Source organism: Candidozyma haemuli, assembly GCF_002926055.2.
Source record: "Candidozyma haemuli strain B11899 chromosome Unknown G_2014730914, whole genome shotgun sequence".
In the NCBI taxonomy this organism is placed as follows: Eukaryota; Fungi; Ascomycota; class Pichiomycetes; order Serinales; family Metschnikowiaceae; genus Candidozyma; species Candidozyma haemuli.
The window spans coordinates 267,747-289,367 of record NW_020289905.1 but is presented as its reverse complement, the minus strand read 5'-3'; the positions used below and the strand labels follow the sequence as shown (position 1 = coordinate 289,367).

The window sequence follows — 21,621 nt, the reverse complement described above, 5'->3', positions numbered from 1 at the left end:
ATAAATCCTTGAGATTTGACGCCTCGGCAAGAATGTCAGAGCCGCCACCAAGCAATTCCTGGCCATTCGATGCCAGACAGTCCCAGGCAACCACCTGAGTCCCGTCGTAGGCTCCCCAAACAGATACCACCGCGCCACGACGAAGGCAATCTCCATCCACAGTAAGGTCAGCTATATTTATAGGAACAGGATCTGCCGCTGCTTCCGTTCCATCAAGGACAATCTGGGTATGTAGTTGAGGAAGGTTAGGTACTCTTGTCAAGTACAACACGCCCAAAACGTGATCAGCCACCTGGGCCACAATCCTCACTTTCTGGGGCTTTTCAGGACATGCCTTGGGGTACTGGAGAGCAAGCACGGCCGGATCTAGCACAAACCGTGGCATGTAGAAACAAGCATATATATGAAGAATGGAAAATACTAATCTGGGGTAGCAGCGTGTGCAGGACAAGTGTAGAAAAGGTCCCATCAATTGGGGTCCCCCGTCCATCTAAAAGCATATAAACCAATCGAATCTCCTAATTTGAGGCACTTTTGGAGGCAGTTTTCATTTATATAGCTTTTCCACTTCCGTGGACCCCGTTTCCTCGACGTGGTACGTTTCCACTATGGCGCGTCCCAGACGCGATCATCGCATCAACATTTCACCTACCACTTCTACGAAAACACCCATATCCCTCTTCGCCATGAACGGTAGCCTTGTTGAAGGCACGACCACCAGGGTCCCAGATACCTTCAAGGACTCGTTTGACAACAAGACAAGCTTTACGCTTGACTCCAGGGCAAGAACGTACTCGAGGCAGTTCTTCTCGATGTACCAGCACAGACTCAGTGTGTTGAAGCCTAGAGTTGATGAGCTAGCGATGAACAAGTGGGGGAATAATACGCGTCGTGTGAACGGACAGACAGTGCAGTGGAAAGAGAGGATCTTGGATATTACGGGCGGAGAGTTGTGCTGGGTTCTGGGCACTGTGTTCACTGAGATGAAGAATAAGCTTGATATTTTCCAGGATGTGGAGCATGGGACTGATGATATCTTGCCAAAGACGCCAGTTAACTATATTGGCACCGAGGCGAGCGTGATGATGTTGGAAGATGAGAGTGGACGTGCTATTTTGCATAACGAGTCGCTTTTGGCTAATTCGAGGATAGTCAGTGGAGCGATAGTGGCTGTTTTGGGTATTGAGATCCAGGCTGGTATTTTTGAAGCCATGGAGATTATTTATCCATCGCCAGCACCTCAGAAACCGCTTCCTATGGCTACAGATGAGGAGCAGTATGTGGCACTTGTTTCTGGGCTTAAGTTCCAGAAAGAGACCGATTGCGATTTGAAGAGTGTTCTTTTACAACAATGGCTTTGTGGAGAGCTTGGAGGCGCTGAAGATGTGGATTTGGCTTCGAAAGTTACCCGTTTGGTTCTTGCCGGTAACTCTGTGGAAGAGATTGAAGAGGATACTGATAGAAAAGAGGACTTTGGGTCAAAGAACACTTCCCACTTTAAAGCCGAGTCTTTGCGTCTTTTGAACGCTTGGCTTCTGAATGTTATGGCCTCAATTCCCGTTACTGTCATGGCTGGACCTAAAGATCCAGCAGAAATTTGCATTCCTCAACAACCACTTCATCCTTCATTACTTGGTGCTAATGCTCATTACGTTGGTATCCAGGCCAGCGATGCTGTTCAAAACGTCAGCAATCCAGCTTGGATGGAATTGGAGAACGGACTTCGAGTTCTTGGCTCAGCTGGTCAAAACATCACTGATATTAATAAGTACTACCCTCCAGACCTGGACGTCTCGCCTACAGAAATCTTAGCCAAGACACTTCTTTGGCAGCATATTGCACCTACTGCCCCAGATACGCTTTACTGTTACCCTTACGAAGACGCAGACCCATTTGCATTAGAGGAGACACCACACTTGTATTTTGCAGGTAACCAAAGTGAGTTTGGCAGCAAGAAAGTCGAATTGTCTGGTGTAGAAGCTACGGTTGTGAGTATTCCCGAGTTTGCCGAGACGGGACAGTTGGTGCTTGTGAATACCAGTACTCTAGAGACGAAGGTGATTGAGTTTGGACTGGAATAGAGAGGTTTATGGCGGAGGTGATACCAGATGCGCAAGGCGAATAATGAAAAATCAAGGTCTTTTATCGGCATTTGGTGGAGTATACCGCTTATTCGAAGCAATGCCACCTTGGAGTGGGGGACATCATCTAGCGGGCTCCTAGCGATTCGGAAACCCGGAATCGACTAAGCTTCCACTAGCCTAAAGGTTAATGTCGATCAAAGGAAGGAGCTAAATTACACGGGAGGGGAAGAGCAGTGCCTTTCTAAACACAGTGGAAGATCCAATGAATATACTTGTTCACCCACAGACGGCATTTTGGAGAGCGATTTTTCAATGGCTGCAAACGCTTGTCAGCGCAGGTACATGGCTGCAACTTCACGCACCATCGAAGGTGACAAAGAGACAGAAGGTCAATTGCAGTGGAGGTTGATTGGCATTGATGGTGGAGGTAAGAAGAGATTTGTGGAGTGCCACGGTGCACCGCCACAGCCATACTTTGTACAAAAGTTATGTGAGACATGTCACCAGACAACCTACCAAGACAAGCCAGGAAAGAATAAGAGAAGCAGTATAAATACGAGCGGGGCCCGCCAACGACAAAAAAGTCCCAAACCGGTCCAAAAGCGTCCGCAACGTCAATTTCCACGGCAATTGCTAATTAATTAGCAACCTCCAGGTACCTATGTTTTGTGGATACTCAGACACTCACTGGCCTTGCTGGAGTGCACCACCTCAGCTCACCACCAGCCCGTAACCGGGACATCCAACTGACCAGGTCCCAATTTTTTCCTTAAATACGGCCAAATCCCCCAAATCCAACCAATTGCCATTAATATAAAAAATCACCTTTTTCAAACATCTTCATATACTTTCTCCCTTCCCTTTCCTTTCCTTTCCTTCTTCTTCGTCTTCTTTGCGCCGCCCCGCGGTGGCAGTCCACTTTCTCAGATTTCCTCATTTCCTCAGCTTCCTCAGATTTTCTCAGATTTCTCTATTTTCCCTCACTTCCCTCAATTTCCTCTACATCTTTTTTTTTTTTTTGTTTTGTCAGGAACAGCCGCCATCGAGCAAGTCTTATAAATAGCTCCACCTACTTCCTCCCCAAACTCACCAAGTCATCAAAGTCACCACCAATTCTTCCCCTCCCGCCCACGCACTATATAAACCCTTGGATTCCCCCGTCAATTGACCCTTTTTTTGACAATTTTTGGTTGTCCTTTCCACTGGCTTTCTCCCTGGTTGTCCACTTCCTTTCTTCTTTTTGTTTCCCCTGAGGCCCTAGGCCCCCCTCCCTCCCTCCCTTTGCTCAAGGCGCACTGGAACCAAAAAAAATTAAAAAAAAAAAAAAAAAGAGAACCACACTCACTCTTTTTTTTTCCTTTTCCTTTTCCACTCTTTAGCAATCGCCCCGTTAAAGCTTCCAAAGTCCAATTACTCCCGGCAACAATGTCCGGCTCAGATTCTCCAGGCCACCAAGGCCGTAAAAAGAACCTTTACATTGCCCACCGCCGCTCGCCGTCTGAGTTGACCACGTTGATGGTGGAACAGTATAACCTCCAGCGGCAGTTGGAGGCCGTCCAGTCTCAACAGAAACAGCTTCTTCAGCAGCAAGAGGGCCACCTGAGGCTGCCTTCGTTGGGCCATCGCCGCTCGGGCTCGGCCTCGTCCCAGAACCAGGGTGGAGGCGGCGGCGGCGGCCAGGGCCAGGGCCACGCTAGACGTCACTCCTTGGGCTTAAACGAGGCCATCAAGGCGGCTGCCAACCAGCGCCAGGCTCAGAATCCGCCTCCTCCGGCCATTTCCACTCCTGATTCCCCATACCAGTCTCTGCAGCAACTGCTGCCTCCTGGCGATATTGCCCAATTCCGGTTTCCCTCCACCAACTATGCTGCTGCCGCCAGTGCCGGTCCGTCCGAGGGATCTCCTAGAGGCCACTCCCGGTCTCGTTCCGCCCATGGCCAGCAACTGTTTAAGTTTCCTCCTGAAAATAACCCCTTACACCCTCCCGCTCCGGCCTTTTCCAGCCTTTCTCCTGAACGTGGCCAGGGCCACCTGAGACGCTCCTCCCACTTCCGCCTGAACCTGAAAAATGACTCTAGCATCAATTCGAATTGGCGTTCCCAGCAACAGCCGGCTTCTCATCAACGCACACAACTGTCGTTAGAACCCCCTCTGTTTTTCGTTCCGGGCCATAAAGGCCGTGGGTCTTCCTTTGGCGGCGGCCTGGTGCTGTCCTTGTCGCAATTCATGCCCAACCAGGGCAATCAAGGTGGCGGAAGTGGCCGGAAATCCCTTTTCGCTCCCTACTTACCCCAACTGTCATTGCCTGAGTTAATCAACGATGGGCGTCTTGTCGTCGGCACTTTGCGGGTCAACAAGAAGAACCGTTCCGATGCATACGTGTCCACGGATGGTCTTCTTGACGCCGACATTTTCATCTGTGGCTCTAAGGATCGTAATCGTGCCCTTGAAGGTGATCTCGTGGCTGTTGAGTTGTTGGTTGTGGATGAAGTTTGGGACTCCAAGAAGGAGAAGGAAGAGAAGAAGCGCCGCAAGGACAATACATTGACCAAGAACAATGCCACCTCCGTGTTGAGTGATGACATTCATAATGACGCTACTTCCACTCTGCCCGGAAATGATGACTCTAAAGCCGAAAACGATGGCGAAGGCCTTGGCAGAAGAGGCTCTCTCAAGCAGAGACCTACCATGAAGAAGAACGATGACGTCGAGGTTGAAGGCCAGGCTTTACTTTTGGTTGAAGAGGAGGAGATTAATGACGAAGTAAAGCCTTTATACGCTGGCCACGTCGTTGCTGTTGTTGACCGTATCCCTGGCCAGATTTTCGTCGGTACTCTCGGACTCTTGAGACCAGCACAGGCTGCTCAGGCTGCCATTGATAAGAAATCTGGTAAGGAGCCTTCTGTTCAAACCCCCAAAGCACCAAAGATTGTATGGTTCAAGCCTACAGACAAGAGAGTGCCCTTGATTGCTATCCCTACCGAACAGGCTCCAAAGGATTTCGTCGAGAATCACGAGAAATATGCTGACCAAATGTTTGTTGCATCCATCAAGAGATGGCCAATCACTTCTTTGCATCCTTTTGGAACCTTGGTTGACAAGTTGGGCAAGGTTGATGATGCTGGAGTTGAGATTGATGCTATCTTCAGAGACAATAACTTCTCTTGTGACGAATACCCATCGAGCCTTGATGGTGACGATGGGTACTTACAATCCCTTTTAAACTCCGTACCAAGCGTGGAGACCGAGTTGGCCAACCCCAACAGAGCTGAGTTCTTCAACGACTACGTTATCGCATTCACCGAGGACAACCAGTTCATCGACCACGCCATGCATGTCAAGCGTCTCAGTAACACTATCATTGAGTTGGGATTCCACGCTGTTGATATCTCTCATTTCGTCCAGCCTGGATCCACATTGGAGAGAAAGGCAAAGAAGATTTCTTCCTCCGTTTTCTTGCCTCAGAAGGCTGCTCATTTATACCCTGCTGAATTTAATGACTTGATTTCTTTCAAGGATAATGAAAAGAGCTTGGCCGTTTCTGTCACTTTTGAAATTGACACCACCTCTTTTGAGGTTGAGAACGTTCATATCCGTGAGTCTGTGGTCATCCCTAAGCTGACGGTATCCTTTGACGATGTGGATGCCATCTTGGGTAACGGCGCTGTGAACAGTGAAATCACCTCTGCTACATGTGACTACATCAAGACATTTGCCCTTATTGCAAAAGAGTTCCGCCGTCAGCGTTTGAGTGACAGGACTCTAGGCATCAGCCCCAGCTTGACCCTCTTGGACCAACTTGATGATGAGAAGGTCAGATTGCATTTGAACATTTTCGAGAGCAGTTTCGCTTTGAGAATTGTTTCCGAGATTGGCCACAAGGTTAACTCCACAATTGCTGCCAAGGTGCACGCTACTTTGGGAGATGAAGCCTTCTTGCGTCGCCTGGCATTGCCAACTTTGCAGAAGATTGAGAACTTCTCCAAGAAGGCATACAATTTGGGATTCAAGATTGATACCTCCACTTCCAGCAGCATCCAGCTGTCGATCTTGAAGATCGATGACCCTCTCAAGAGGCAATGCATTGAAACCTTGTTATACAAGTGTATGCCTCGGGGCAAGTACTACATTGCTGGCAAGCAAGATTCCGAAAACTTCTCGCATTATTATTTGAACTTATCACTCTACACTCATTTCACATCTCCGTTGCGCAGGTTTGCCGACCTTATTGTTCACAGACAGGTGAAGCAGGTTATTAATGCTACTGAGCGTGATAAGGCGCCCGATTTGGACGCTTTGAAGGCGATTTCCGATTATTGCAATTTCAAGAAGGATTGTGCAGCCAATTCTCAGTACCAGGCAATCCATTTGTTGTTGTCTCAAACCATCAATGAGATGAGCGAACATGCTGGTCAATTGTTGGTGATGGGTACTGTTCTCCAGGTGTACGAGTCATCGTTCGACGTTTACATTCCAGAGTTTGGTATTGAAAAGAGAGTGCACGGTGATCAATTGCCCTTGGTGAAGGCGGAATTCGACAAGGCCAACCGTGTGCTTGAATTGTTCTGGGAAAGAGGCGTTGACCTGGCTACCTACATTCCTCCAGATGAAAAGTCGGCGTTGAGCTACAGATCTTCCATCAAGAACAAGTACCGTACGTCTGCTCTGGAAGCTGCCAAGATCCAGAGAAAGAGTGCATTGGAGCGGAACAACAACATTGTCCCTGATAGCATTATCGAGAAATTGGGAGCGATGCATATCGATGTGCCCAAGGTCACCACACCTCAGGTGAAGAATACCTGGCAATCGATGCCTTCGTCCCCATCGCGGACCCTGTTTGGTGGAACCAGCCGGCCATCGTCCGGATCATTCCTTGACGCCAAACCTGACGACGGCGGGTTGAGCCCTTACTTACAAGACGTAATCACTCGCGTGGAAAACAAGTCTTATATCCAAGAGATTCGTGAAATGCAGCCGGTGCCGGTATTGTTGAGGGCAGAAATCGGCATGGCGTTGCCATGCTTGACGGTACGGATCTTGAACCCGTTTGCCGACGCATAACGAATCACGAACACTATAACTTGAAGCATATTGAATTAATACAGATAATTTACTCTTAGCCCCCTTTTCGTATATTCATGTCGTCATCTGCCTCCTTTTATGCATGGTCCATCAGGAAATCACATCACCGCTACCACAAACACACCCGTACACCACCCTCCCACACCCTACGATAAAGACGATAATGAGTAATGTACTATGCGCTAAAAAATTTTCCAGGCCCTCCAACGAATACCCACCACCCTTTGTTGTTTGACCTAGTAAAAGGACATTTGCCACGTGGACCGTCTAAACCCCCCAAAGAAACCACCCAACCCATGTCCGATCGGGAATCTGAGTCAGCCAGATCTGACTCTGTTCCTTCCACCGATGCCTCCCAATTAACCCCCATCGCCAACGCCAACGGCATAGGAAGACCCAAACCGGTTTTGGGCGAGTCGGCGGCTAAGAAACATAAGCTTTCCCAAGCAAGTTACATCGCCAGAGAGTACGGTACGCCTCTCCAAACCAGAGCGGCCTCTCCTTGTACCTTGAACCCTCCTATAGACAGTGATGGGTTATCATGGCCTTCCAAGGGCGCCAGGTCCAGGATTGAACAGAGTGACGAGGAAGCTAAGCAGCGTGAACAGCGTATTGCTACTGCGGTGAAGTCGATTTTGCACGAGCTAGGCGAAGACGTCGATAGAGAGGGTCTCTTGGAGACTCCAGAACGGTACGCCAGGGCGATGCTTTACTTTACCAAGGGATACGAAGACAATATTCGAGATGTGGTGAAGCGGGCGGTGTTTGAGGAGGATCACGACGAGATGGTGATTGTTCGTGATATCGAAGTGTACTCCTTGTGTGAGCATCACTTGGTGCCGTTCTTTGGCAAGGCCCACATTGCCTACATTCCTAATAAGCGGGTTGTGGGTCTTTCCAAGCTTGCACGTCTTGCTGAGATGTACTCCCGCCGTTTCCAGGTCCAGGAGCGTTTGACCAAGCAGATTGCCATGGCCTTGAGCGAGATCTTACACCCTAGAGGTGTGGCTGTAGTTATCGAGGCTACCCACATGTGCATGGTGAGCCGTGGTGTTCAAAAGACAGGCTCTTCCACTACAACAAGCTGCATGTTGGGCTGCTTCCGCCAGCAGCAAAAGACCCGAGACGAGTTCTTGACCCTCTTGGGCAGAAAGTAGACATTCTTGCATAGGTGCTTGCGCTGGGCCTCTCAACGGGTCCTGTTTTATGACGCTATGATTCACCTCATATTCAGTTCTATACAATGCATGATTTAGAGTATCTTTTGAATAGAGTATCTCTTTATTTTTCTATCAATCGTGGTCTATCACTTGTGTGCTTCAATGAGCTCTGCAGCCTTGAGAAGGAAACGGTCGTAGCCGTATTGTGTCATCACTTGGATCCCGTACCTGCGGTTCCGCATAGGTACCGATATCGACGGACATCCCGCTAACGATGCTGGGATCGTCATTATATCGTCAATGTACCCATTCACAAGACTCGAAGAGCAAGCCAGCTTGTAGTCTTCCAACGTAGGGGCCTCTCCAAACGCAGTAGGTGCAACTAAAACGTGGACACCATCTGGGTTCTCGGGAGTATTAAGTAAATGGTTGGGGAAGTTGAGCACATCATTCATTTCCTCCACAAGGTGTTGACGGATCCCTGTAGCACGCACAAAATGGTCTCCAGATTCACTAGAAAGTGTGAAGTTTCCCAAAAGCGTTCTACGCTTCACTTCCATTCCAAGTCCATGCGATCTATTTTCGGGAATGATGGTCTCAGGGTATTCGGGTCCCACGGAAACACCATACCTAACACCATCAAAGCGGGAAAGACTGGAAGCTGCACCGGCTGAAACTAATGTATAGTATGCTGGAAGCGACTTTTTGATGGTGGGTAAAGAAACAGGCATCACCGAGTGGCCTGCCTTGACAAGATTCGCCAACGTAGCTCCATATTCTTTCTTTGTTTCTGCCAGTAATTCGCCAACCAAGAATTCATGAGGAACACCAATACGAAGCTTCTTCGGAAGATGCGCTGCACCAAACTTGTTTCGTATCCATGGCGGCATTGCCGTGACATCTTTTTCATCATACTTGTCTATCACATCAAACGTTTTCCTGATAACTGCAAAGTCCCGAGCCATGATACCCACCGTATCGAAGCCCTGGGCGTATGCAGCCACACCCCATCTTGATATACGCCCGTAAGTAGGCTTGAAGCCAAGAATACCACAATAACCAGAAGGTTGTCTAACGGAACCACCGGTATCGGTACCAAGGGAAAAATCACAAAGCCCTCCAGATACAGCAGCAGCAGAGCCTCCAGAGGAACCTCCAGAAACACGAAACTCTTCATAGAGAGGGTTTTTCACTGGGCCAAATGCAGAATTGGTATTAGATGAGCCCAAGCCGTACTCGTCCAAATTGGCTTTCCCCACCAACGTAGCACCCGCTTCATCTAGAAGCTTCACCACCGTAGCGTCAAAAGGACTATAATAGTTCTTAAGAATCGCAGATGCACATGTAGTGGGCTCCTCTGTAGTGGCGATATTGTCCTTGACAACATAGGTCCATGGAGCAAGAGGACCTTCACCTTGTTTTGGGGAGGCACGTGACAGTATAAGGGCATTGTAGGGGTCCTTTATGGCCGTGGCAAGAGTTCTTTTGGTCAATCGGTACATTGTGGTGTGAATTGGCGTATGATGTCTTGGAGCAAAGGATGGTTGGAGTAGCAGCTTCTGGTTACTTAGTGAGCGCTTGGTAGGTATTCTGCAGGAAACTCATCTAGATGGCTTTTGGAGGAGAAGGAAGGAAGGTTATACGGGAGGGGCAGTGGTGAGAGAAGACTTAGAGGGAGAGAGAAGTAGCTGGGTGGTGGCTGGGAGATGAGATCTTCGTTTGTTGTTTTCTGGGAACGGCGGTGTGGTGGGTAGATTGTGTATAGTTTGGGGACGGCATTTGGGGACAAGTGGTGTTGGGAAAGTGCAGGTGAAAGTGCTAGAGGCGGGGGTGGACTTAAAGAAGGCGAAGCGTTTTGAAGGGGTAGAAATATACAGAAAATGGTGATGCTTTCGGGTCTATTCTGAAATGTTTATTTATAATACTGCATATAGACCATAAATATGATAAACGTGACAGACCACGTGAATGTCACATGGAAGTATAGCCCTAGAAAGAACAGTTTTTGGTAAAGAAGTGGATAAAAGTAGGCGTGAAGAAAGAGATCAGAGGCATATTAGCACTAAATGGTTTTCGAGGCTAAGAACGTTATCCATCAATGGCGTTTAAGGGGATATGGTGACCCATTAGAGACGAAACCAAGCAGCGAGGTACCGATACTGCCATGTCCCATCATTATCTAATACCATGGATAGAGATTGTTCGTTGGAGTGTTTAGCGGGGCCTGGGAAATAGTTCTTGGACGATAGAAATATGGTTACCTCGTGTCTCCTCGTATTTTACCACCGTGAAGAACCCTTCTTTCTCCCCTGTCTAGCCGGTTACTCCAGGGCCAGTCGTACCAGACCCCGAAGACGAATAGGTGTCTAAAATTCATCAATTGACCTGATAGGAACATCGACGGCACTAAAGTATACACTATATTCTAAGGTTTGGCCAATTGGGTACGTGGAAGCAAGAAACGCAAAAGTACCTTTCGCCCAATCCCGTCTAGCCCCTCCTATATCGTGATCGGCAGTATTAATTCAATTCAATGTCAATTCAAATGCTTAGATAAAATAACTCTATCTTAAAAGTCTACCATAAGCTGTCATGACCTTGCAAGGAGTGTGGATCGGCACACAGGTCAGGTCATATCCTCGCGAGGTGCTCTTTGGCTGCAAATAGTTAAGTACTACAACCAAAGATGGCACCAGTTGAAAAACAACTCTTTTTAAAGCAGGAACTACTCGAAAAGTTAAGAACTCAACTCTACCTTAAACCAGCCTTATTTGAGTATACTGCGCCAGTCATTCATCTTGTATCTCTTCAAGACGGGAATGGGTCAGATTTTGCCTCTTTGAGCACATCCCTTAGCAGTCTTACAGAGGCAGTAGATTCTTCAGAGGCTGGTCCGGTGTTTAAAGACATCATTGAGTTTCTTGAAGACTGGCAGGAAGCTGGCAAGGGATTCAGGATTGGAGACTTAAAGGAAAGTGTTCAGAAGCTCTACCATCTGCTTTATCCCACTGAAGGAGACACCGAAGCTCTTCCAGGTGGAAGCATATGGTCAGTGTCTAAAGAATGGATGGCACTTGAACTAGGCGCTTCTATTTCTCGTATATGTGATGCCCTAGATGACATGGCATTTAGTCGGTCTACCATGAAAGAGTTACGAACCTCGATCATCAATTTCATTGAACATGATGCCAACGGTGACTTCGTCACCCGCGAGGTAGCCAGGATTAGTTGTGATTTTCATGAGGATGATTATGGCGTTCACCAGCAAGAGAAATTATTAGTCGGGTTAAGTGAATTTGAAAAGCTCTGCCGTGATCGTAATCCCGAAACCCAACCCTTGTTGAACTGTCTCCAGAGTATCCGCCATCAGCTTAATGATACCCCATTGAATGAACAGCTCGAACAACTTGTGAAGTCAATCTATGCTACTTTAATCAAAGTTATGGGTCGGCGTGATTGCATAGACTTATTGAGCCGCGAAGCCAGCTTCTCAATTCTGCAAAGTCACCAAAGGAGTTTTGTCTCTTTTGTGGACTGGCTTAGAAACTTTAACACCTCTCTCCAGGGTGTTAAAACGAAAAAGTCCCTAATTTTTGTCTTGGAAAAGTATGTTGTCATTCTAGAAGACAACCCTTCGTTGAAGAATTATAAACCCACCAGGTTCGCGCTTGAAGTGGTACTTCAAGAGCTCATCATAGAACGCAAAGAGCGCTCATCGGTGTTGTCCCAAATATTGAATGCCATTAATGGAGCTTGAAGTTTTGATAGGTGGTAATAGTATATCATTTTGCACTGCGATGATTCAGTAGCAGCTTCCCACGTAGTTACCCGGTAGGTTGATACAGCGGTGCCTCTGAAAAGAGCCCTAATAAGTCATACTTGTCTTCCGCAATGATTATTGGCACGCGGGCGGTTAAGCTCTTCTTTATCTTACCGTCAATAGTCAACGATACGTGGAAAAATATCTCATAACTCATCTCACTGAAAGTCGAAAACGCTGAACCAAGTAAGTCTGGAATCCTGGCTTGATATAGCGACACAGGAACAGGTACTGTGCAAGTGGTCAACGGTTCCAGGTTCGCATCAATTGTCAAAGATGGCTTTGCATTTGTCACTTCGTGAACATCGTACGTTTCAGAAAAGCAGCACGGATTGTAATCCGAGAGTAACGTCAACCGCTCATCGATACCAATGGCTAAACTTTCGATCGTAATACGACATTCACAGCCCTCTGGCCTCAATTTGATGTATAGCCGAATGAAATCCGAAACTCTCATCCGTGAGACAACGATACGTCCTCCATCGTCTTGCAGATACCGAGCCAGGCCAACGAAGATCGCCTCAAGTTTAGGATACGCTAGATTGTCAATCAATCGTTTCCTTTTCGGATTCGTGCTCATAGCTGACAAGCAATGGTACTGGTATAATGCTTGGAAATATTTCCCATGCCCTTGCCGGAGTAAGATGGGATCGGGCCATTTCAGAAGCACCCAGGTCGCCTTCAATACCGGAGAAGATTCATCGCCGGTTGGTACAATGCTGGGATAAAAAAATCGACTATTCATCAGCTTTTTATACCCGCCTAGACCAGAATTATCAAAACCATCGTACAGAACTGATCGTTCAAAACCTTCAGTATAATTCGCATCTCCTGAACGTCTGTGAAACCATCGGACCGTGGTAATGACAAACAAATTCCCGTCGATGTCGCGCAACCAGGCACTTTCATGACCCCCATAGATGAATTCGTAACCATCTGGTAAGTAGTCAACTGGTTTCAGGAGCACAGGACAAGGACACGGTTCTCCCCGCACTGGAAGGTCAAGCCTTTTGAAAACCTTGCCTGTGTTCATTTCCGTTTGCATTAACTGCTCATCTGGATCTGCAATCGGGCAGCCTTCTCTTTTCGACCATTTTCGTAAGCTCTTCAGCAATCTCCACTTCAGCGTCTCTTCTCCTGGAACTCCATCACTTTTCCTTGTCACCTTCACGTCCCTTCTAGCCTGCTCACTCAATCCCACCAATTGATTCAGCAAATCCTCAGACAAGTTTTCTTTACGCCCCTGGTAATGTTGACATGCAACTTCGATATTCAATGTTGCGTCCAACAGCTCAAAATGCTTAGAGGCATCGCTTCGAATGACGAGTTGGATGCGTAAAAAGTAAGTTCTCATATTCGACTCTGTACTGAACGTAGGACCCACTTGAGGAATCTTGCAGTTTAAAAACTTATAAGGCGATCTAACTCGGAACGTATTAGGATATACTCCAGGCAACTTCGATACCACGAGAGGCTCGTCGCACTTGGTATCCAAGAGAGTTATAGCTCCATAACGATCACTGTACAGAAATATTGCTGCATCTGGGATTTGCTTAGTGTCACAATACACTAGTTCCACTTGAACCCATTGCAATGAAATACTTGGGGGCTGGATTCCCAGCAGGACCAACGTCAATGCAACAAAGTCTGAAAGCTCCATTCCAGGTGTTACGATATTGTCAGGGTCCTCTTGATAAAATTTGCCGGGATCGTGATAATTCAAGTTAAGACTCCAATTTTCAGAGCTCGAGACCTGTCTCAAGGGATTTAGCTTCTGGAATTTGATATTGAAGCCAGACCAAAACTTTCTTTTTTTGTATCTCAATAGACAACCGCCAACCAATCTCCTGTCAGTGACAATCTGTTTACCACCAATTGCATAGTCAAGAGAAGATGCTTCTAACACTGTGTACACTAGCGCTCCGTCGCCAGGCTCGTCAAGCCACGTAAGGCTATCACTAGGATTAGAAAGAACGCCGTCAAGTTGTGGATTGATGAGTTCAATCACACATCGTGGTCGCGTGCTGGCCTCAGTTACAGAAATTATGTGACCGTCTTTCACAAAAGCCCTTGTAACGCAGCTATCAATTGGTGTAGAAACAATAGGGAGATGAAATAGTAGAGGAAACAGCCAGACCTTCATACCGTCACGAATTGGTTCGATGTTGAAGCGATAGACATTGCAAACATCCAGGTATTCCATTTTTTTGTCAACAAATCTTGTGTAAAGCAATTCTGTCAAATAAATAGGTCGTGCTCACCTTAGAGCTCTAGTTGCCCTTCGTAGTGTACCGAAAATGGCAGGTATAACTCACTTCGAGTTGCTTGCAGTTACCCGAAGTTCCTCGAAAGGGCTGCCTTTACAGATCCATATCATGAAGTCTCATCAATAAGAAGATCCCTTATCTGAACGAAAGTGGCCGAGTAGGTACTGTCAGGACCATAGATGCCACTGAGGTAGTTGCAAGAGATATGCACCCTCTTCAACAAATTTTGACAAAAGCTAATACTTCTGCCTAAAGAGCTCTTTCAACGCTTGACCATGTTTAAAAAAATTCTCGTCAGCTTTCTGCAACCAGGAACTTCCAACTGATGAACCTTTCAAGTAATGAGGTGTATTATCTGGGGTATCAACCTGTGGCGTGGTGCACGGGTGTTTCATATCAGATCCTCTCGATACTCGGAAAAAAAAAAATTCCGGCCACTAAGATTCCATCCATTATCATATATCCATCCTTAGAATGTCCTTTGTGGTCTCTGCCGACAAAGGCAAGGGTCTCCTTGCACAGGTGAACAACTTAAAAGTGGGTGTTGCCATCTCGCTTTTTGCTCCCAAGGTGGACTTTGCCAGATCAGATGACTCATCTCTTCAGCTCAAAGACCCCAAGTCTGCTTTTGAGCTCGTGGAGCCCAACGCTATAGTGAAATACGTTTCTCAGGATTTTGCCAACACAGATAGTGTGGCTGTGGAAGAGTCTGAGGTTTACCAGGCACTTAAAGGTGGGAAGAAGGAACAGGTTGTGGAGGCATTGAAGAAGGTCCAGGTTCCACAAGATGTCAACCAGACAAGCGCCAATGTCGTTGTTTTTGGTGCAGTTTATCCGTTTATCGAGGAGCTTAAAGATACGAAGATAGGCCAGTGGGCTGGCGATTTTGCCAAGGACGCTAAGGTGGCTGATGGTGTCTCCAAGGCTACTGGCGTCACTTCTATTGAAAGAACTGTGGCAGCAGCCACGGGCGCCACGAAAGTCAAGACAGGCTTTTTGGTGAAGGAGCAGGGTGACAGCATTGTGCCAAAGGAAAATGAAAGAAACATTTTAATTACTTCGGCGTTGCCATATGTGAATAACGTGCCTCATTTGGGTAACGTTGTGGGCTCGGTGCTCTCTGCTGATATCTACGCTCGTTACGCTAAGAACAGAAACTACAATGCCATTTTCATCTGTGGTACCGATGAGTACGGTACTGCCACGGAAACCAAGGCTCTTGAAGAGAAGGTCACGCCGCAGCAGCTCTGTGACAAGTACCACAAGTTGCACAAGGAGGTGTATGACTGGTTTGATATTGACTTTGACCACTTTGGCCGTACAACTACTCCTTTGCAGACCGAAATCGCCCAAGATATCTTCTTGAAATTGTACAAGAACGGGTACTTGGAGGAACAAACTACAGAACAATTATACTGTCCCGTGCATAATGCCTTTTTGGCAGACAGATTTGTCGAGGGTACATGTCCAAAGTGTGGATACGAGGACGCTCGTGGAGACCAGTGTGACAAGTGTGGTGGCTTGTTGAACCCATTGGAGTTGATTAACCCAAGGTGTAAGCTTGACAATGCCACCCCAGAAGTCAGAGAGTCCACTCATATTTACTTGAAATTGAATGAGTTGGAGCCTGAGCTTAAAAAGTGGGTCGAGGAAGCTTCAGAGAAGGGTGACTGGTCTAAGAACTCCAAGACCATCACCAACTCGTGGTTGAAGCAAGGTTTGGAACCTAGATGTATCACTCGTGACTTGGTCTGGGGTACTCCAGTGCCTTTGGAGAACTACGGCGAAAAGGTTCTTTATGTGTGGTTCGACGCTTGTATTGGTTACGTTTCGATCACCGCCAACTACTTCAAAGACAAGGCTGACCCTAAAGCCTGGGAAAGCTGGTGGAAGAACCCCAACAATGTGGAATTGTACCAGTTCATGGGTAAGGATAACGTTCCATTCCACACTGTGGTGTTCCCAGCTTCCGAGATTGGTACCAAAGACAATTGGACCAAATTGCATCACTTGAACACTACCGAATACTTGCAATACGAGGATGGTAAGTTTTCCAAGTCCCGTGGTGTGGGTGTGTTTGGTAACAACGCCAAGGAGACAGGCATTTCTCCATCGGTGTGGAGATACTACTTGGCTTCGGTGAGACCCGAGACGTCTGACTCTCACTTTTCATGGAAGGAGTTTGTCACAAAGAACAACTCTGAGCTTTTGGCCAACTTGGGTAACTTCGTCAACAGATTAGTCAAATTCACCATTGCCAAGTACAACGGCGTGATCCCCGAGTTCGACCCTAAGCACATTTCTAATTACCAGGCTTTCGCTGACGATGTGAACTCCTTGTTGGCTCAGTACATTGAGGCCATGGAAGGTGTCAGCATAAGAAGAGGTTTGGAATTGGCCATGGCCATCTCGTCCAGAGGTAACCAGTTCTTGCAGGATAACAAGTTGGACAATTCTCTTTTCAACGACTCGCCAGATGTTGCCGATGCCGTGGTTGGTGTTGGTTTGAACTTGATCTACTTGGTGTCTGCCATCATCTGTCCATTCATGCCTGAGACCAGAAACCAGATCCTGGAGACCTTGGCTGCTCCTCCATTGTCGATCACGGACAAATTCGAGCTTGTTTTGGAACCAGGCCATAACATCGGTAAGGCTCAGTACTTGTTCAAGAGAATTGACGAAAAGAAGATTGACGAGTGGAAGGCCATGTACGGCGGAAAGCAGAAGAAATAAGGATAGAGCCTTTGAAGTGCTTGCAAACAGCACACTTACAGAACAATTGGGAAGCATACTTTTATATTCATGCTTAGAGAGGAGTTGTGGGTAGAAATGGAATTACAGTAATACCTTAAAGTTAGATAACGCGATTCCGTAGTTCTCCGGGGATGCAAAATGTGCGATGCGTCTTTACCCCATACATTCCTGCAGAAACACCACACCACTAACTCTCCCATTTTTCCGCATGTGTCATTGATCCACCAACAACACCCAGTAAAACATGCATAAGAAATAGATAAATGTTCAGAAAAAGATAGATCTGGGGATGTAGAACTGTCAGGAAACATATACTGCACACAGAAATCCAAAATCTCTTCGCCCCAATGAAATAACCATGGGTACCACCGACTAGGCTTCCTAGCAGCATACACTCCGTGCAGCCACTGTGATGCCAAGGTGCGTCTGAACTTACCGAGGAGGAGGGGGAGTCCAAAAAGTTGCCATCTTTTTTTCCCGGGGTATATAAAGACCCCCCTGGGCCCCTCCCCCCAGCACTGTCTCATCTTTAGTTTTCAATGTCTCTTCGTGCTGCTAAAGGTCCCGTTTTGGGTTTTTCTTTGGGCTTGTTGGTGCCAGTGCTTGTTTCCCAGTTTTACTTGAAACCACGTTGGCTAGGCGACGCTCAAAAAGAGATCTGGAAACTCAGACACGAGATGGACTTTGTTGGTTGGAACGTCAGAACTTTGCAGGAGGCCAAGGGTTTTCGGGAAGCTGACCTTTACCAGCCCTTGACCTGCTCCCACCCTCACCACCATTAAGCAAAACCACACCTTCAATTCTCCATCATTTATCACCATCAGGGTCTGGTACCCACTGTATATACTGAATGAACGTTATTCACGCAGCTGTTATGCTTCATCAAGCAGGCCTTCTTCGTCGGAACCTTCAAGGTCTCCTTCGAGGTCGTCTTCCAAATCCTCCTCTCTCATCAACTCCCGAACATCCTCGTCGGTGATTTTGATGTTTTGGCTCTCCCAGCTGCCGAGCTCCTCCAAGTTGTTGAGGTCTCCTCCTGTAATAGCACGAATGATATGAAGCTTGATATCCTTAGGCTGCTTGCTGAAATCGATTCTCTCTCGCTTGTACTCTTCCACATCTGGCGAATGGCCTATACTCTGGCCCACCCTGACCAACGTTTCAACGCACAGCGAAGAATTGTCCACGAGATCCTGGTCAAAATCGAACATACTGTTCTGGAAAAGAAGAAGCACTGTGGATCCTCCAAACTTGAAGTATCCGACTTCGTCGCCTCGTGACACTTTCTGGCCTTCCTCCACAGTCAATATGGTGGAACCAACCATCATTGCTCCTATGGCAACCATCACGACCGTTCCAAACTGTTCGGTTTGAATAGGAACAATCACTCGAACATTCTCACCATAAACGTCCAAATCAGACCGAATGGCCATGGGGTTCACGGTGTAATACTCTCCTTCAATGTACTTGATGGGACCAATAGTTCCCGAGACAGGAGAATGGAACCGATGATAATCTTGAGGGGCTAACCTGAAAATACCAATGCTGCATTTGCCGGAACTGTACAAGTCAGTGTCTTCAAGACCATTGAAGTTTCCATTGAATAACTTGGCGACGCTGAAGTTACGACCCTTGATCCAGAGCTCAGTAGCACTATCAACAGTGACAAACGTCGTACATCTGCAGTCAGCTGGAGACACGGCTATTCTGTCTTCTTCACTGGCCTCAACTGGTCTAGCTTCAGCCCTTAACTTCCTATAGAAGAAGTCATTGAACGTTTCAAATTTTGTTGGATCCTGAATGAGACATTCGCTCAAGTCAAGCTTGTGGAATTTGATGAACGAGTTGATATCTGCCCTCAGATGTGGCGAGTCAAATTTGATACCCTGTTTCACACTCATTTTCCTAAGAAGATTCCTGATCCTCCTTGTTTTTGCTTTATCAAGGCCTTTATAGAGAAGACGGATACCAAGCCTGACACTAACATTCATCTTTTCTTCCATGATAATACCCGTTGATCTGTCTTGCACCAAAATGTTAGCCGAGTTGCTTCCCAATCCGTATTTACCATAGGTCAACTTGATCAACACCTTGGTAAACCAACGTTTGGAAGCAGCTTGGGGAGTAACAAAAGAAGAGTTCAAAAGTTTGCTGACAATACTCCAATCTTTAGAAGCACAAATAGCAACATGAGTGATGATATCCTGATCCTGTTTCTTGGAAAGACGTTTCTTGCAGCAAATTGGACATTTATGGATTTCAAATATCTGTCCCTCTGACTCCAACAACAAGTAGTCTTCCAAGCAGTCAATGATCTCTTCATGTGTGAGTGTGTCACCTCCCCAAGGCGAACGATCGAGTTTGTTAAAGAAGCTTGTCACGATATCATCACTGTTATCACATCCAAGAGTGTCGAGCAACGAGATGAGTTCAATGTAGTCTAGCTGTTCAGGATTCTCATTCACGTTGAACTGCTCTAAAAGAATAGCCCAAAAGTCTCTTCTAAGGTTTTCATAAGTGAGATACCTTGCACGGATGCGAATGCTGGTTGAATGATTGGCGGCAAGTTTCTCCTTATGAAGGGTTAATGCAAGATCAAGTGTTTTGAAGAGCGATGTGTCAACGTACAGCACCGAATAGTGACGTTTCCTGAACTTCTTTTTTCTAGATGTTGTAACGAGGTTTGCGTCTTCTGCTAGGGACATGACGTTATTTCCACCTCCAGCGCCATTGGCTTCAGAAGACGATGTAAGTGAACTGGCCAGGCGGGTCCGCTCAATCAGCATCGAGCTTGGCACCTGTTTAGAACTGGCATTGGATAAGAACGGTGGTCTAGGCACGGAACCAGCGCTACCGTGAGAAGAAGGAGCCGGCCTGGGTACCGAGTTTGTACTGCCAGCGTTTGACATTCCAGGTCTGGGGTTCTCAGGAACCTCCTGCTCAGCAACATCCATGAGTTCAGATATAGGAATGGAAACATCGGCAACCTTGTCATGAAACGAAAAGTGATCTTTATCTAGCACGCAAAACTGGACGTTGTAATTTCTTTCATGTTCAAGGATTTCAAATGCAAGTCTTTCGTTGTATATGGGGTTCAACGTATGGCGCTTCCAACTGGTTCTGAATGTCTTTTTACCGAACGTAACCACCACAAAAGGGTCCATATCGAAGGTTGTTCGTGTGAAGTTGCGTAGAGGCGGTAAATCCGTAACCAGGATGATTTCAACGAAAAGAACGCCCTTGACGTTTCTATTTTGAAGCTTATAGTTAGAGGCCACTCTCTTCTTCCTGAACCGACGCTTTTTAGGAGCATCTGAACCACTAACGCCAGCGTCAGAGTATAAGCCACCGCCGTCACTGGCATACATTGAGCCAATACTCGTAGCAGAGGACGCTTCAGACATGCTCGCAGAGTCTTCCACGTCATCGTCAATCACCTTCAAGTGGGAGCCCGACTTGTGCAAATCGTCAAAAAGCTGCTGAGACTGACTGTGTTGGAGAAACTGTCTAGGGCTCGAATCAGAAGTAGACCGTTTTGGTTTCCTGGGCGACTCCATAGACTCGGCCTCCGAGGCATCAGTAAACGCAAGGTCCAGCATCTGCCCATTGACATCAATATAAAAGCTCTGTTCGTCAGGGTTCGCCACCGCCGAGCTCAAGTCCTGATACATGAGCGAATCGAGCCACGCTCTAAATGCCACGCTTATATCCGTGGGTCGGCTTTTTTCAGTATCTGAGACATCCAACGTGGAAAAGTCCTCTGAAAGCGGTGTAGCCAGTCTAGGAGGCGTCGAAGGAAGGCCAGCTGCCAAATTGTGCAGTGTTGGCGGCGTCACACGGAGCAGAGGGCCTGGCGTGTTGGAATCCTTAACAAACGCCTCAGACACCTTATCTCCATCTTTAAGCAACACTTCAAACAGTAGAAGAAGCGAGCCCGTAACAAACGAATGTTCATGGCGACTCGAAAACAACTTATACCATTTAGGCGACGTAGTAAACAGTTCCGAGTCGTCAAAGATCTCTGAAAGCAAGAGTCTCACCTCGCCCAAGTACGTCTTGGACCTGGCCAGCTTGCTCCACACCGAAAGCGTAAGCAATTGCGAACAGTCGCCACTCTTCAACGGAATATAAAACTCATCGTCCCACAGCGGATGTGAAGTGTTGAGCTTTCGTCTGCTGCGTTTCTTAAAGTTGTTTAGTTGCACTAGCAACGCAGCATTGATCAGCTTGCCCTTATACGTTTCTGGCAAGCAAAGGTCTGCTGCTCTGTAGGCATTGACTTTGAGTTTCAAGCCTGGCGAGTGTTTGGACTTGCGACGTAGAATCATTGGACAGGGTTCAGTAGTTGGCAGGTTCCCACAGAGCCAGGGGAGTAGGAATATATGGAAAGTAGTGAAGCTGCCGAGATCGCTTGATCACTTATAGTTTTTCGCACAGCCTGTATGATTTAGATG

The 21,621-nt window shown here is 47.1% G+C and overlaps 8 protein-coding genes across 8 annotated transcripts; 5 read left to right on the top strand and 3 right to left on the bottom strand. All coding sequences in view use genetic code 12, as the record gives it.

Moving 5' to 3' along the window:
• Positions 1–686: 686 nt before the first annotated feature.
• HYS2 (DNA-directed DNA polymerase delta subunit) lies at positions 687–2,081 on the top strand (the record flags this gene model as incomplete). The annotated part of the gene is made up of 1 exon (XM_025487884.1): positions 687–2,081. One exon carries the CDS (start codon positions 687–689, stop codon positions 2,079–2,081), a length of 1,395 nt encoding a protein of 464 aa, XP_025341692.1.
• Positions 2,082–3,509: 1,428 nt separating this feature from the next.
• Positions 3,510–7,145, top strand: SSD1 (mRNA-binding translational repressor; the record flags this gene model as incomplete). Its single annotated transcript, XM_025487883.1, has 1 exon — positions 3,510–7,145. The coding sequence occupies one exon, from the start codon at positions 3,510–3,512 to the stop codon at positions 7,143–7,145; it is 3,636 nt and encodes a 1,211-aa protein (XP_025341691.1).
• A 317-nt stretch (positions 7,146–7,462) lies between these two features.
• Positions 7,463–8,323, top strand: CXQ85_004255 (GTP cyclohydrolase I; the record flags this gene model as incomplete). The annotated part of the gene is made up of 1 exon (XM_025487882.1): positions 7,463–8,323. One exon carries the CDS (start codon positions 7,463–7,465, stop codon positions 8,321–8,323), a length of 861 nt encoding a protein of 286 aa, XP_025341690.1.
• A 149-nt stretch (positions 8,324–8,472) lies between these two features.
• On the bottom strand, positions 8,473–9,828 carry CXQ85_004254 (glutamyl-tRNA(Gln) amidotransferase subunit; the record flags this gene model as incomplete). Its single annotated transcript, XM_025487881.1, has 1 exon — positions 8,473–9,828. The coding sequence occupies one exon, from the start codon at positions 9,826–9,828 to the stop codon at positions 8,473–8,475; it is 1,356 nt and encodes a 451-aa protein (XP_025341689.1).
• A 1,184-nt stretch (positions 9,829–11,012) lies between these two features.
• Positions 11,013–12,083, top strand: CXQ85_004253 (uncharacterized protein; the record flags this gene model as incomplete). The annotated part of the gene is made up of 1 exon (XM_025487880.1): positions 11,013–12,083. The coding sequence occupies one exon, from the start codon at positions 11,013–11,015 to the stop codon at positions 12,081–12,083; it is 1,071 nt and encodes a 356-aa protein (XP_025341688.1).
• A 67-nt stretch (positions 12,084–12,150) lies between these two features.
• On the bottom strand, positions 12,151–14,349 carry CXQ85_004252 (uncharacterized protein; the record flags this gene model as incomplete). Its single annotated transcript, XM_025487879.1, has 2 exons — positions 12,151–12,744; positions 13,141–14,349. 2 exons carry the CDS (start codon positions 14,347–14,349, stop codon positions 12,151–12,153), a joined length of 1,803 nt encoding a protein of 600 aa, XP_025341687.1.
• Positions 14,350–14,887: 538 nt separating this feature from the next.
• Positions 14,888–17,146, top strand: MES1 (methionine--tRNA ligase; the record flags this gene model as incomplete). The annotated part of the gene is made up of 1 exon (XM_025487878.1): positions 14,888–17,146. One exon carries the CDS (start codon positions 14,888–14,890, stop codon positions 17,144–17,146), a length of 2,259 nt encoding a protein of 752 aa, XP_025341686.1.
• An 893-nt stretch (positions 17,147–18,039) lies between these two features.
• PSD2 (phosphatidylserine decarboxylase 2) lies at positions 18,040–21,495 on the bottom strand (the record flags this gene model as incomplete). The annotated part of the gene is made up of 1 exon (XM_025487877.1): positions 18,040–21,495. The coding sequence occupies one exon, from the start codon at positions 21,493–21,495 to the stop codon at positions 18,040–18,042; it is 3,456 nt and encodes a 1,151-aa protein (XP_025341685.1).
• Between the last annotated feature and the right edge of the window lie 126 nt (positions 21,496–21,621).